Source organism: Equus quagga, chromosome 14 (assembly GCF_021613505.1).
Source record: "Equus quagga isolate Etosha38 chromosome 14, UCLA_HA_Equagga_1.0, whole genome shotgun sequence".
Classification (NCBI taxonomy): Eukaryota; Metazoa; Chordata; class Mammalia; order Perissodactyla; family Equidae; genus Equus; species Equus quagga.
Genome location: NC_060280.1, coordinates 78,224,666 through 78,238,148, shown reverse-complemented (window position 1 = coordinate 78,238,148; position 13,483 = coordinate 78,224,666). Strand labels below are relative to the sequence as shown.

Genomic DNA, 13,483 nt, shown 5'->3' with positions numbered 1-13,483 from the left:
TTTGTCCCTTTGCTAGTGACTAAGGCTTCGGGGGCCATCTTTTTCCCACTGTGGTTGGCTCAGTATTCCTAGTGGAATAGCTGGTTCCTTCTTGTTTTAATCTCTCCAGGTCAATCCCTTATTGTATGGGAGCTCTAGAGAGAACCCCACTAATTCTGATTTATGAGCCATGTCCTTTTTCTCTTGGTAGGAGCGGTACAGATATAGCCAACCCCATAAGGCATTCACCTTTCGCATGCATGGCTTTGAGTCTGTAGTGGGGCCTGTGAAGGGCGTGTTTGACAAGGAGACCTCACTCAACAAGGCTCGGGAGCACTCCTTGCTGCGCTCTGACCGGCCTGCCTATGTCACCATCCTGTCGCTCGGTAGGTGCCGTTTATCTGTCAGGGATCCATGAATCTCTTTGGCAGTCTAGTGAAACTTCTGAGCCCCTTATCAAAATTATGTCTTTAAATGCACAGAATAAAATGCAAAGAATTGCAAAAGAAAATAATCATATTGAAAGTTATCAAAATATTAAAACAAATTTATGCTATAGAAATACGTGGGGTTTTTTTTGTTTTTTTGCTGAGGAAGATTCACCCTGAGCTAGCGTCCATTGCCAGTCCTCTTTTTTTGGCTTGAGAAAGATTAGCCCTGAGCTAATATCTGCCAATCCTCCTCTCTTTTTTTGTATGGGGGACACCACCACAGCATGGCTGGTGAGTGGAGTAGGTCTGCACCCCAGATTTGAACCCACGAACCGGGGCTTCTGAAGTGGGGCATGTGGAACTTAATGACTTTGCCACAGGGGGCGGGCCCAAAATATATGTTTTTATGATGATGTTAAGTGATGAGATTTAGCAGCGGGTCTTATAACTCCTGTAATTTCCAAATGGCGATGAGTGGAAATGATCTTTTGAGTTGTTTGCAGCAGCTGTAATGTGATATGAGAATTTCTCATTTCTAGTGCAACATCACAGCACTACCAGTGTATGGTTTGTTACCTTTGTTCATAATTGAAGGAAATTGCTTAAATTTCAGTTAAAGATGTAATATTTTTTCTACCCGAGTTCCTGGACCCACTGAATTCTAAGGTGTCATGGACTTTGAGTCTTCGCTAAGTGTTGAGTGTATAGGAAACTGCCGCCAGAGGGCAGTGTCCACTTGATGCTGAGTCTGGGTAAGGTAGAGAAGCCGCCAGAGGGCAGGGTCCACCTCATGCTGAGTCTGGGTCTGGGTAAGGTAGGGAAGCCTTCACCCACCAGGGCAGGTACAGGGCAGTGTTCCTCAGCTGAGGCCCTGCTTGACACTCACACTTTCCATTTTCTGATGTCCTCAGTCCGAGATGCCGCGGCCCGGCTGCCTAACGGAGAAGGCACTCGAGCAGAGATCTGTGAATTGCTCAAGGACTCCCAGTTTCTTGCACCAGATGTCACCAGCACTCAGGTAGGATGCAGAAGAGATTATTTTTGTTTTGTTCCAGAATGGATTTAAGAAAACTTACAAGGAAACATAAAATTTAATAACATAAATTTTTAAAAAATGGAATGAAGAAAAGAAGGATATCTTGAGAAATGCAAACAGTGATGACCTAAGACCCTTACTGTCAGTGAAGCACAGATTTGGCTCTGAGTTTTCCTTCAGCTTCTACTAGACATTCTTAGTTCACCATCTCCTTCAGGTGACAACGACTCAGTCGCTCAGGAATCTTACAGGTTTCTCATTTGGCCAAGTGAGAATAGATTGAATTATTGGGAGTGCTGCCACCTGGCTGAGATGTGATCTGTTTATTAACTGTAAACACCCGGTGATGTTTCTCTGCTGTCCAAGTCTGACCTGCCCCTTATCCACTTTGTTCTGGTCCTCAGGTGAATACAGTAGTGAGTGGTGCACTGGATCGGCTACATTATGAAAAAGACCCGTGTGTGAAATACGACATTGGACGAAAGCTGTGGATCTACCTGCATCGTGACCGGAGCGAGGAAGAGTTTGGTGTGTGAGGCTTCCGGGCCGTGTGCCCAGCTAGGCTAGGAATGCTTCCCACTTTCAGCCCCAATTCCACTGTTCTTTTCATTGGCATTCAAGCAGGACAGGATTGTAGAAGCAGGACTTAGCCCACTGGTGAGGCCACCAGTGAGGCCTTGACTCTTAGTGAAACCACCATCCTTACTGTGCTGAGGTTACAACTCTTTTTTGCAGAGCGGATTCACCAAGCACAAGCAGCTGCAGCTAAAGCCAGAAAAGCCCTTCAGCAAAAACCCAAGCCCCCATCCAAGGTGGTAAGTGAGCTTCTGGAAACCCCTGCCTTCATGGTTTTGGGAATGCAGCAACTAGGCCTTCCCTTACCTCAGAGCATCAGGAGCTGCAGGGGTCACGCCTGCCTCTGGTGACCTGTGTGAAATCCACCCTTGAATTTCCCTCTCTTCTCATAGAAGTCCAGTAGCAAGGAGAATTCACTGAAGATCCTCAGTGGTGGCCCTTCTGAGCAGAGCCAGATGAGTCTCAGTGACTCCAGCATGCCCCCCACCCCAGTGACCCCGGTGACCCCCACCACGCCAGCTTTGCCCACCACTCCCATCTCCCCTCCACCTGTGTCATCCGTGAACAAAAGTGGCTCTACTGCTATCTCAGAACCAGCTAAATCCAGCTCAGGGTAAGCTCTTCCGTTTCTTCTCCAGCTGTCTCCCTCTACATTCCTTTTGTATGCATGTCTTCAGTCGTTTGCTTTTTGTTTCCCCTTGATTTTCCTCAGTGTTCTTCTGGTATCTTCACCAACCATGCCACAGCTAGGAACAATGCTTTCCCCTGCTTCCAGCCAGACTCCACCAAATTCTCAGGCTGCCCGTGTCGTGAGCCACTCTGGCTCGGCTGGACTGCCCCAAGTGCGGGTAGTGGCCCAGCCTAGCCTTCCTACTGTTACTCAGCAGTCAGCAGGGCCGACACAGACGCTGCCACAGATGCCGGCAGGACCACAGATTCGCGTTCCAGCCACTGTTGCACAGACCAAAGTTGTGCCCCAGGTAAACAGGGACAGTGGACCCAGAGGTGGTCTGGTGAGTCCAACAGGGAGTTGGGTAAGGACCAAGGAGCCTTAGATTATTGCTACTGCTGATGATATTTATCACAACAACACATTTAATGTTCAAAGCTGGGTAAGCATTTTTATAAGTTGTATTTTACATGTTGGGAATCAGAACTTCTGAGAAGTTTACTGATTTCCCCAGGATTGTAACCTCAGGGCCCTGGTAGAGGCGGGATGTAAATCCAGACCTGAGATTCCAAATCTCTGGCTCCTTCCGTTGTGCCTGTAGTCTTAGTTACGCACTAATCTGTTGTGTAATTTTAGAGAAGAGTCTTATCTTGTGCCTCAGTTTCCTTTACTGTAAAAGCGGTATAGTATTTGTCCTCAGTGTGTAGGAACAAAATGAGATGTGAAATGTGAAAGCATTCTGAAAATTAAGATGTTCTACACAAATATAAGAACTTCACCGTGTCCATCTTAGAGCATAGTGAGCCTTGGGCACTGTTAGATTAGAAGTCCTTTTAGAGGAACCCTTCCTGGGTGGTGACATGCTGGAGACTGCGTGGCATGCTGGTCTGCCTCTTAGTGTCTAATTAAGCTCTTGGCCTCACGCTCTGAACTAGACAGTAATGGCCACCGTTCCAGTCAAAGCTCAGACCACAGCGGCCAGTGTGCAGCGGCCTGGATCCGGGCCGACAGGGCTCACGGTGGCGAGTCTTCCTGCCACAGCCAGCCCTGCAAGCAAGCCGGCCACGAGTTCTCCTGGCAGCTCTGCCCCGAGTGCTTCCCCGGCTGCTGTCATTCAGAATGTCACGGGACAGAACATCATCAAGCAGGTAGGTGGACATCTCTCGGTGGATCTCACTCCTTTGTCCTACAGCAGAGGACGGTTCGCGATCTTGGTGATTTGTGATCTTGTGATCTGGATCTTAGTTCATAGGTATTTCAAGTGTGAGTTCCCACCAAGGGCAGTGCACGCTTTATAGATGCCGAAGTTTTCTTTGGTTTCTTTCCACATAGTTCAGCATGTAGTAGCTGAGTTTCTGGATTTGGAGTAGACTCTATGAATTTAGTTAAGATCCGAGTTTACCACTAGTAAATGTAGTATATATTTGTACTTTCTTGGTTGTAAATATGGAAGGATAACCATTGAACTTCAAAGAATTGTTAGGCGAAATAGCAACTAATTCTGATAGGAGTGCTTAATATGTGCCTGTACTCTACTGCTCAACATTTTATAGATATTAAATAATTCTCATAACATCAGGGGGTAGTCACTTTTGTTACCTCTGCTTACAAACGAAGAAATGGAACCAAGTAATGGTAAAGGAATGTTATTTTTTTCACGAAGCGGATATTTTCTGATTACCTTTTGTGGGCCAGGCACTGTCCAGAGCATTGGGGGTTTGGTGGTGTATTACACAGACGAAGTCGCTGCCCTTGAGATCAGATTCTCCTAGAGCTGGGGACAAACAAGTACTGCAGGGTCGGGGCGGGAAGGGCTGTGAGGATCCTGCAGCGGAAGGGGGAGAGTGGTAGCGTGCTGTTTAGCTAGGGTGGTCAGAGAAGGCCTGCCTGACGCGACGTTTGAGGGAGGTGTGAGTGAGTGAGAGTGCACCCTGTGCGATTGTCTGCAGGGAAAGCGCCCAGCATGGGAATAGCAGGCGGAAGTGCCTGGAGGCAGGAGTGTTTGAGGCGTAGCAGGGGGGCCACGGGGCTGATGCTTAATGGGCAAGTGTGAGAGCGTGGAAGGCACTTGGCTTCAGGGGTCGCCAGCGGTTAAATTGTGTCAACTCTGATTTTAAGTGTGACACAGGGAACTGTGGAAAGATTGTGGGCCAGAATGACTTGATGTAGTTCACAATAAGGAAACCCCTGGCTGCTGCCTTGAATAGACTCTGGGGAGAAGAGTGGAAGCAGGGAGGGGCTGGAGCAGGTGCAGCAGGGCGGGTGAGAGGCAGTGCGGCTTCGTGTGGCAGGCAGCCATCGAGGTGGGGAGAGGTGCTGGGATTCTGGATATAGGGTCGAAGGTAGGGCCAGTGGTTTGATTATAGGCTCTGAGAGGAGGGAGTTGAAAATGACCCCATGGCTTTTGGCTTGAGTGACTGGATAGACAGTGAAATCATTTACTGAGGTAGAAACACTGAGGTGTGGCGACTGTAAGACAGGCCAAGAGAGGAAAGTATGCTCAGAGTTAGCACCTGCATCAGGTGCATGAAAGTGTGAGTGATGTGAGGCCTAAGACTTGACCACTCATTGGATGCAGACAATGAGGGCACTTGACTGGGTCCAGTGGATTGCTGGCTTTTTGGGAATGAGTTCAAAAGAGAATGTAAGGGGAGAAAGTGGAGACAGTGATTAAGGTAATTTTTAGAGCACTTTTGCTTTTGAAGAGAGCAGAGACCTGGGACTGGAGTGGAGATGTGGGGTGGAGTGGAGAGGGGGAGGGAGATGTGGGGTAGAGCAAGGATTTATTGTTTTTAGGGTGGGAAATGTCACAGCAAGTTTGCATTCTGATGGCAGTGGTCCAGTAGAGAGGGGAAAATTGAGAGAGAGAGAAAGTGCCTGAGGCTGGAGGGTTGCCTCTATTACACATGGGAGATTGGCCTTACATAGGGGTTGCTATATGAACTCAGGAAGTCTGGCCCCCACGCCCAAGCTCTTAGCCCCCATGTAATGCTACCGCTCTCAGAATGAAGATTGTTGGCACAACCATCAATAGACAATTTTCAGACTGGGAGGTGTGAATATGTATTAGATAATATTTATAGGCGATTATTAGGTTTTAATAGGCGATTACTTTTTCAACTTAAAAAGTCCTTTCTAGATTAGAGATGTGTACAGAAGTATTGACCAGCAAAATGCTGTGTATTAGTTTACTTTAAAATATTCCAACCCCCTCCACCCCGCCCCAAGAAAGTGGGGTGAGACAGATAAAATAAGATTGGCAAAGTGATAACTTTTGAAGCTGGGTGATGGGAACATGGGTTTGTTATGCTATTCTTTTCTTTTGTGAATGTTTACCCTTTTTCAAAATAAAGAGGAAAATATGTGAAACACTCATAAAGTGGAGGTTTGCCTAATTACACTATATAACCAGTTTAGCATTGTGAATCCCTTTGTCAGTGCTGTTTCTTCCCCATCCAGGTGGCAATCACTGGGCAGCTTGGTGTGAAGCCCCAGACAGGCAACAGCATTCCACTGACAGCCACTAACTTCCGTATCCAGGGTAAGGATGTATTGCGTCTGCCGCCCTCTTCCATCACCACAGATGCCAAAGGCCAGACGGTTCTGCGAATCACTCCGGACATGATGGCCACGTTGGCCAAGTCCCAGGTTACTACAGTCAAATTGACCCAGGACCTCTTCGGGACAGGAAGCGGCACTGCAGGCAAAGGCATCTCGGCCACCTTACACGTCACCTCCAATCCAGTCCATGCAGCTGACAGCCCTGCCAAGGCCAGTTCAGCCAGTGCCCCTTCATCCACTCCAACAGGTACCACCGTGGTCAAAGTGACTCCTGACCTCAAGCCAACAGAAGCCTCAAGTTCAGCTTTTCGCTTGATGCCAGCACTTGGTGTGAGTGTGGCAGACCAGAAGGGGAAGAACACAGTGGCCTCTTCAGAAGCGAAACCAGCTGCCACAATCCGCATCGTGCAGGGCTTGGGAGTGATGCCTCCCAAGGCAGGCCAGACCATCACAGTTGCAACCCACGCCAAGCAAGGGTCCTCAGTGGCCAGTGGGTCTGGAACTGTCCATACTTCAGCGGTGTCCTTGCCCAGTATGAATGCTGCCGTGTCCAAGACTGTGGCTGTGGCTTCTGGGGCTGCAAGCACCCCCATCAGCATCGGGACAGGAGCCCCCACTGTGCGGCAGGTCCCTGTCAGCACTGCAGTTGTTTCCACATCTCAGGCTGTGAGTAACCTTAGTGGTGAAGAATAACCCTTCTGCTTAGGAAACTTTGTAAGGCTCCCTAAGACCTAGGAAACTTCCCTTTTTAGAAGTAGAAATTAGAATCCCTGTCGATATCACCTCATTTGACCCAAACAGGCTTATTTACTAACAGACTTTAAATTTTGAAACAAATTTATCAAAGTGTAGTACATGCGTACATTCTTATAAAATAGTAAAATAGTACAGAAATTTATAGAGTAGAATATAAAATTTCTTTCACCACCCTGTAATTCTCCCTTTGTGAGGGCTAATTACTGTTGGTATTTTGGTATTTATTCTTCTAGTCCTTTTCCTGAGCATTTTCATACATATACACAGTTTTAAAAATCCATATGAGAAACCTTATTCTATATATTGTTCTGTGATTTGCTTTATTTATTTAAAAATATGTCTTGGCGGGGCTGGCCCCGTGGCTGAGTGGTTAAGTTCGCGCGCTCTGCTGCAGGCGGTCCAGTGTTTCGTTGGTTCGAATCCTGGGCGTGGACATGGCACTGCTCATCACACCACGCTGAGGCAGCGTCCCACATACCACAACGAAGAATATACAACCATGTACCGGGGGGCTTTGGGGAGAAAAAGGAAAAAGATAAAAAATCTTAAAAAAAAAAAAATACGTCTTGGGGATTGTTCTAGATCCTACAAAGGAATTGACTGCGTTTTTAATGCTACCGTGGCAGTTCATAGAAGGGTGTGCCTTACCCACTCTTCTGTTAAAGGATGCCTTTTCACTGTTCAACCCTGTGCTACAGTGAATGTTTGTGGATGTATACACGAACACGTGTATCTCTGGAGCAGATGTTCCCGGGATGGGGCCCAGAGGTATACGTGTTGAAACTTCTAGTACTCCAGTTGTGCTACCATAAGGGCCATACCCAGCTTACATTCCCATCAGCAAGACTCCTGTTTCCCCCACACTCCAACCAGTGCTGGATAGCACATCTTTTTAGCTTTGTATACCTATCTTACTGGTAGAAAGACAGTCTTTTTCGGTTTCTTTTCCCTGATCTTCAGTGAGGTTGAGCATCTGTTCATGTGGATGTTGGCATGTGCTCTCCAGTCCTGAATAAATCTTTGCTGGTGTTCTTGGGGTATTTGGCTTTTTCATACTGTTAGAGGTGGCCCTTTCTATCTTCTGGATGTTGAATTCTCTGTATGTGTAGAAACATTTTGTTCCAGTCTGTCATTTTTAACCTTGCACGTGGAACCTTTTGCTCTATAGGTATTTTATCTGATTAGATCTATCGTCATTTTCTCTTATGGTTCCTAGGTTTTGTGTCTGTCCCTTTCTAACCTAGGGTTATAAAGATATTAGCTTTTATTTTCGTAAAATATTTTCAGAGTTTTAAAAAAAGTATAATTCATAATCCATTTGAAATATGTTTTTGTAAATGACATGTCAAGATCTCATTTTATATTTTTCAGATTATTCCAATATCATTGACTAGTTTATTCCTTACCCATTAACTGCAAAATATGACATTTATCATAAACCAAATTCCAATATCAAGATAAATGTGTTTCTGGGTGTGTGTGTGTTTATTCTTTAGCCTCTAGATAAGGAGCATAGTTCTGTATAATGGGGTGCATATGGATAGTAGAAAAGTTTTACTTTTCTAAGCAAGCTGTATGGTAAAACCTCAATAATCTCGATAAAAGCCAGAGTGATAAAGGAAGGAGGACACACATATTAGTAAAACCAAGGAACCGACAAACCCCAAAACAAAGTGTGACTTAAAAGGACTTATTTATATAGGTTCTCCTGTCACAGAAGTCAAAATAAGGAAGCAAGGAAATAGCGCTTACTTGATCCCTTTTTGTTTCTCTTGCATCCTCTGACACAGGAAGATAGCACCCAGTGGCATCTCCCTGTTACAGTCACTCTAGGTACATGCAGCTGGAGAGCATTTGGTGGGGCAGGATGTGCTGAGAGGTGCTTTTTCCCTGTCTGGTCAGCGAGTTAGGCTGGTTTGTGAAGGGACAGTTCTACTTGGTGTACTGGTGGTCTGAAATGTTTTAAGCAACTAAGGCATTCTTAAGGAGAAAGTAAAACCATAAGTCTACCTGGAGGCACCATCTCAAAGTATTAAATTGTTGATATATTTAAGTGCTTTCTAATGGGCTACAAATTGTAAGTAAACTCTGGGGACCTGCGAAGAAGTTTTGCACCAGGCTGCCTGGCTGATTTGGAACTAGCTTGCTTGCAGGCAGTGTCGATGCTTGTTTTCAGCATCCTGTCAACCACCCCTCTTGAATCATCTTTTTTTTAAATGCTTTCTTTTTAGCTGGGAAGGATTCGCCCTGAGCTAACATCTGTTGCCAATCTTCTGCTCTTTTTTCCTCTCCAAAGCCCCAGTACTTAGTTGTATATCCTAGTTGTAAGTCCTTCTGGTTCTTCCATGTGAGCCGCTGCCACAGCATGGCTGCTGACAGAGGAGTGTTGTGGTTCTGCAGCCGGGAACCAAACTCAGGCCACCAAAGTGGAGCGCGTCAGACTTTAACTGCTAGGCCATCAGGGCTGGCTCTTCAATCATCTTTTAACATCAGGTTTATAAAAGATTTTACTGTATATAAATTCTGTTACCACCCAAGGGTTAAAAACTAGGCAGCCTAAAAACAGGTGATGCAATGACCTAATCTTAACCATCCTGAAATCTCAAAGACTCCAGGCCTTTTTAACTTCCTTTTTGTTCCTCTGAGGCCTTGTTAGCTTTGGGGGTGGACTTTTCACTTGGTTGAGTTTATTATTAATGTCCCCTAACTAACCTCTCTTATCTCTGGCAAAAACGGAAAGCACCTGGAGAATGTGACCTGTCCCTAACCTAAAGTGCTTGCTGTATGCTCCCACCAGAGAGCCTGTGCTCCCGTGGAGCAGTAGTTATGCACTTGCTGTCTTAACTCTTGAGTGCCTCTGTCCTTCTTCACAGTATCACGGGACACACAGATGAGTAAGAGTTCACCGTCTAAGGAGCTCAGACTCTTACTGTGCTTAAGTGAACACGCACTTTCCTTTCTGATTTAGGTACACATTTTATCCTGATGAGAGCAGTTATATATGGTTGCTGCTAATTTAGATACCACGAAAGAGATTAGTAACAGATCAGATGACGTCTAAATATAGTATATGAGCAGTTAACTACAGTGTATGAGCAGTTTTATGAGGGCTCCCTGGGCCCACACCTCAGGAGTGTAGGGACGCTGCAGGGCACAGGGAGTGAGAGCATCCAGGTGCTGGTCCCAGCTCTTACAGCCCTGTAGGGGATGCTTGATGTCTCCTTATCTCCTTCCATCCCGTAAACCCGATTGCTTTTTCTCTTTAGGGGAAGCTGCCTACACGGATCACCGTTCCGCTTTCTGTGATCAGCCAGCCTATGAAGGGCAAGAGTGTGGTCACAGCCCCCATCATCAAAGGCAACCTTGGAGCCAAGTAAGTGCTGTACTGAGGGGTGAGCATGGCTTCTGGATGGTTCTTTGTCGCAGAATGGGAAGGCAGCTGGTTTCTCTGGGGCTCTCCTTTGATGTCTCTCTTGTTATGCTCATCCACAGTATTTAGTGAGCACCTAGTGTTGTTCAGGTGCTGCAGATACAGCAGTGATTAAAATAGATAAAATTCCATGCTGTCTTCAAGCTTACATTGTAGAGTGAGGAGTGAGATAATAAAGGAAGATACTATATGGGGTGGTGACACATACCATGGAGAAAAAGCAAGGAAGGGAGGCAGGAAGTGCTGGGATGGGGTGTGGTGGTGACATGGCTCAGATGACAGTTTCCAGTGTGGGTGTTAGGGCAGGCCTCATCACTTCAACAGAGAGCCCTAGGTGTGATAGTTCAGAGCTGAGGGCTTCCTTGGGAGCCTGGGCTTCCTGTGGCCCTGACTTAGGGATAAAGGGCATGATGAAATCAGTCTGATGCTCTCAAGGCAGCTATTTTGCGTGTTTCTTACTGGGAGCACACACCTCCCTGGGGCCCTTTCGTTACTCCTCTGATCAAGGTATGGATGTCAGGGCCATTTTATCCAGAGCACCAGGAGCCTTCAGGCTTGCTCTTTTCTCTAGTCATGGGAAGCATCGAAGCTGGAAGAAAGGTGATCTCACCAGCTGGCTTCCATTTCAGTCCAGAATGCGGGAATTTTCACTAGACACCAGACCTCCCTGTTTTCCTTCAACATGAAGCCTAATTCTGGGCAGGAGATAATACTCTGTCCTATCGTTATACCTCACTCCTGCTTTCCCTCCACAGCCTCAGTGGGCTGGGCCGCAACATCATCCTTACCACCATGCCTGCGGGTACTAAACTCATTGCTGGCAATAAGCCTGTTAGTTTCCTCACTGCCCAGCAGTTGCAGCATCTTCAGCAACAAGGACAGGCCACACAGGTAAGGTCCAAGGCAAGCTGTTGGCCATACCAGTCTAGTCTCTCTTTCCTTTGCTGTTGGCTCTCAGCTGATGAGCCCATTGGCAATCTGCTGACCAGATACTCTCTTTGTAACAGGTGCGCATCCAGACTGTGCCTGCATCCCATCTTCAACAGGGAACAGCTTCTGGTTCCTCCAAAGCAGTGTCTACTGTTGTCGTGACCACAGCTCCATCTCCTAAACAGGCACCGGAACAACAGTGATTCGGAGGGAGAAAGATGGCTTCCACAAAAGCCCAGACCTGCTCTGCCCTTCTGGCTGAAGGGAAGGGAGCAGAGAGGTTGCATCATTTCTCTGAGCTTGTCCGTGTAAGGAAGGCCAGTAGTGGGATGATGGCAACAGTGGCTTGGATTCTGCTGCCACACTCCACAGTGGAGTACACTGAGAAAGGTTCACTCCATAGTTCCAAGGTCTGGTCTATACCGATCCGGGCGAAGCTTCTCTTAGAATCGTGTGAGGTCATAGTTGTGTCACACAAGCCAAAGTTCTCTCCTGAGAGCAAGACACCGAGGGAAGCCTCAGAGTTGAGGGGCAGCTGTTGTAAGCCTTTACAGTCGCAGAGTGTGCAGACAGTGAATAAGCCTCGTTCTGTATATGGATTGTATTTTTTAGCTTCTGGTCGTCTCCATGACTAGTGGTCTGGATAGGAGTTTTTTTAAGTTATTTTTTTAAAGTACCTCTTGTACATCTTTATCAAATAGAAACCTGGGCTTTCACCCGCTAAACTGAGTACTTATTCTTTTGAGCAAAATGAGAGAATAGCAAGATTTTTAGTAAGCTGGTGGCTGACTTGATAACTCCATGGTAATGGAGAGGCTTTAAGATGGGAAAGAAGCATGGGAAGTGAGATGGGTGGGCTCCCTGCAATGGGAGTAGTTTGGTACTCCCTCTTAAAGATGGGGTATCAGGATCATGATTGTGGTCCATATCTTCACCTGCTGACTTTGTCCTCCTTATCAGGCCTGTTCACACGCAGTTCCAGAGTCAGAGGACAGAGTAGGTGAATGTCAGCAGAGATGCTGCTTTTGCAGCATAAGCTTTATTGCAGTTCAGAGATTATAGGTCCTCCTTTGCTCTAGGGCAAGAGTCAGCAAACCACGGCCCTTGGGCTGCCTACTCGTTTTTGTAAATAAAGTTTTATTGGAACACAACCCACACCCATTTGTTTATGTATTATCTGTGGCTGCTTTCAATTAGAAGGCAGAACTGAGTAGTTGCCCTAGAGACCATATGGCCCTCATGCCTAAAATATTTCTTATGTGGCCCTTTAAGTAAAACTTGCTGATTTCTGCTCTGGAGCAAAGATGGCAAGAAGCGAGTAGGTGTGCCTCCTAGGCAGCACCAACCATAGCAGAGGGCAGCCTGCCTGTCAGGTCATTTAATCTTGGTAATTTCACACATCTCAGCCTCCATCAAGCTGCAGGTGGAGCTCAGAACAATATTTTAAAATGTAATAAGTCATTAAAGCGCTGGGTGTTAACGATATATGCCTCTTTTGTATTGAGCAGGGGTTGGGTGATGGAGCTTTTCTACAGTGACAGGGCTTCCTTATCTCTCTTGAAAGTGTCCAGATTATTAAAAATGTATCTTTAATCCGTGGAAATTTAGTGGTGATCTTTTATGGGGTCTAGGTGAGGAAGTGGAGTTGGAGGGTAAAGAATTGGAATGGCCTAGTTCAGAGGGTGTTGCTGGGTGGAAAGTTGAGTAGGCGAGTTCCAGAGGAGCAGAGAAGGTTAGAGTGGCTTCTTGGTTACGTAGTCATTTTATGGACATCACATTTGATTCTGAAAGCAGTTCTGTAAAGTAGACATTATCGTCCTTGTTTTAACTGTGAGAAAATGTCAGTCTGAGTTGAAGTTGAGAAACCAGGATGTAAATCCAGTCTTCTGATTCTGAGTTAGGCGCCCTTTCTGCTGCCTTGCTCAGGGTGGGGATGGCTGTGATGTGTCATGGTGAGACTTGGGGATGATTGAGTTAGGAGTGGTAAGCCTGGGTTACAAAGAGCAGAGGTGGACTGGCTGAGGTAAGCCTGAGCTCTTGGTGGGTAGTAGAGGTTGGCACAGAAGTAGGACTGGTGGTGGTGACAGGTGGGGACTGCAGTGAAGGGAAAAGTT

At 46.5% G+C, this 13,483-nt stretch overlaps 1 protein-coding gene across 5 annotated transcripts in view; it reads left to right on the top strand.

Moving 5' to 3' along the window:
- Window positions 1–12,962, top strand: part of NFRKB (nuclear factor related to kappaB binding protein) — a 39,713-nt gene extending 26,751 nt beyond the window's left edge. For 4 of the 5 annotated variants that reach the window (XM_046685043.1, XM_046685045.1, XM_046685044.1 and 1 more), the window contains exons 16-26: window positions 191–365; window positions 1,322–1,428; window positions 1,851–1,974; window positions 2,182–2,261; window positions 2,415–2,635; window positions 2,735–3,002; window positions 3,628–3,840; window positions 6,152–6,919; window positions 10,276–10,382; window positions 11,195–11,330; window positions 11,447–12,962. In XM_046685043.1, the coding sequence (XP_046540999.1) occupies window positions 191–365; window positions 1,322–1,428; window positions 1,851–1,974; window positions 2,182–2,261; window positions 2,415–2,635; window positions 2,735–3,002; window positions 3,628–3,840; window positions 6,152–6,919; window positions 10,276–10,382; window positions 11,195–11,330; window positions 11,447–11,572 (2,325 nt within the window). In that variant the 3' untranslated portion in view covers window positions 11,573–12,962. The remainder of the gene's footprint in view (window positions 1–190; window positions 366–1,321; window positions 1,429–1,850; window positions 1,975–2,181; window positions 2,262–2,414; window positions 2,636–2,734; window positions 3,003–3,627; window positions 3,841–6,151; window positions 6,920–10,275; window positions 10,383–11,194; window positions 11,331–11,446) is intronic. The other variant, XM_046685046.1, reaches the window with a different exon arrangement.
- The last annotated feature ends 521 nt before the right edge of the window (window positions 12,963–13,483 follow it).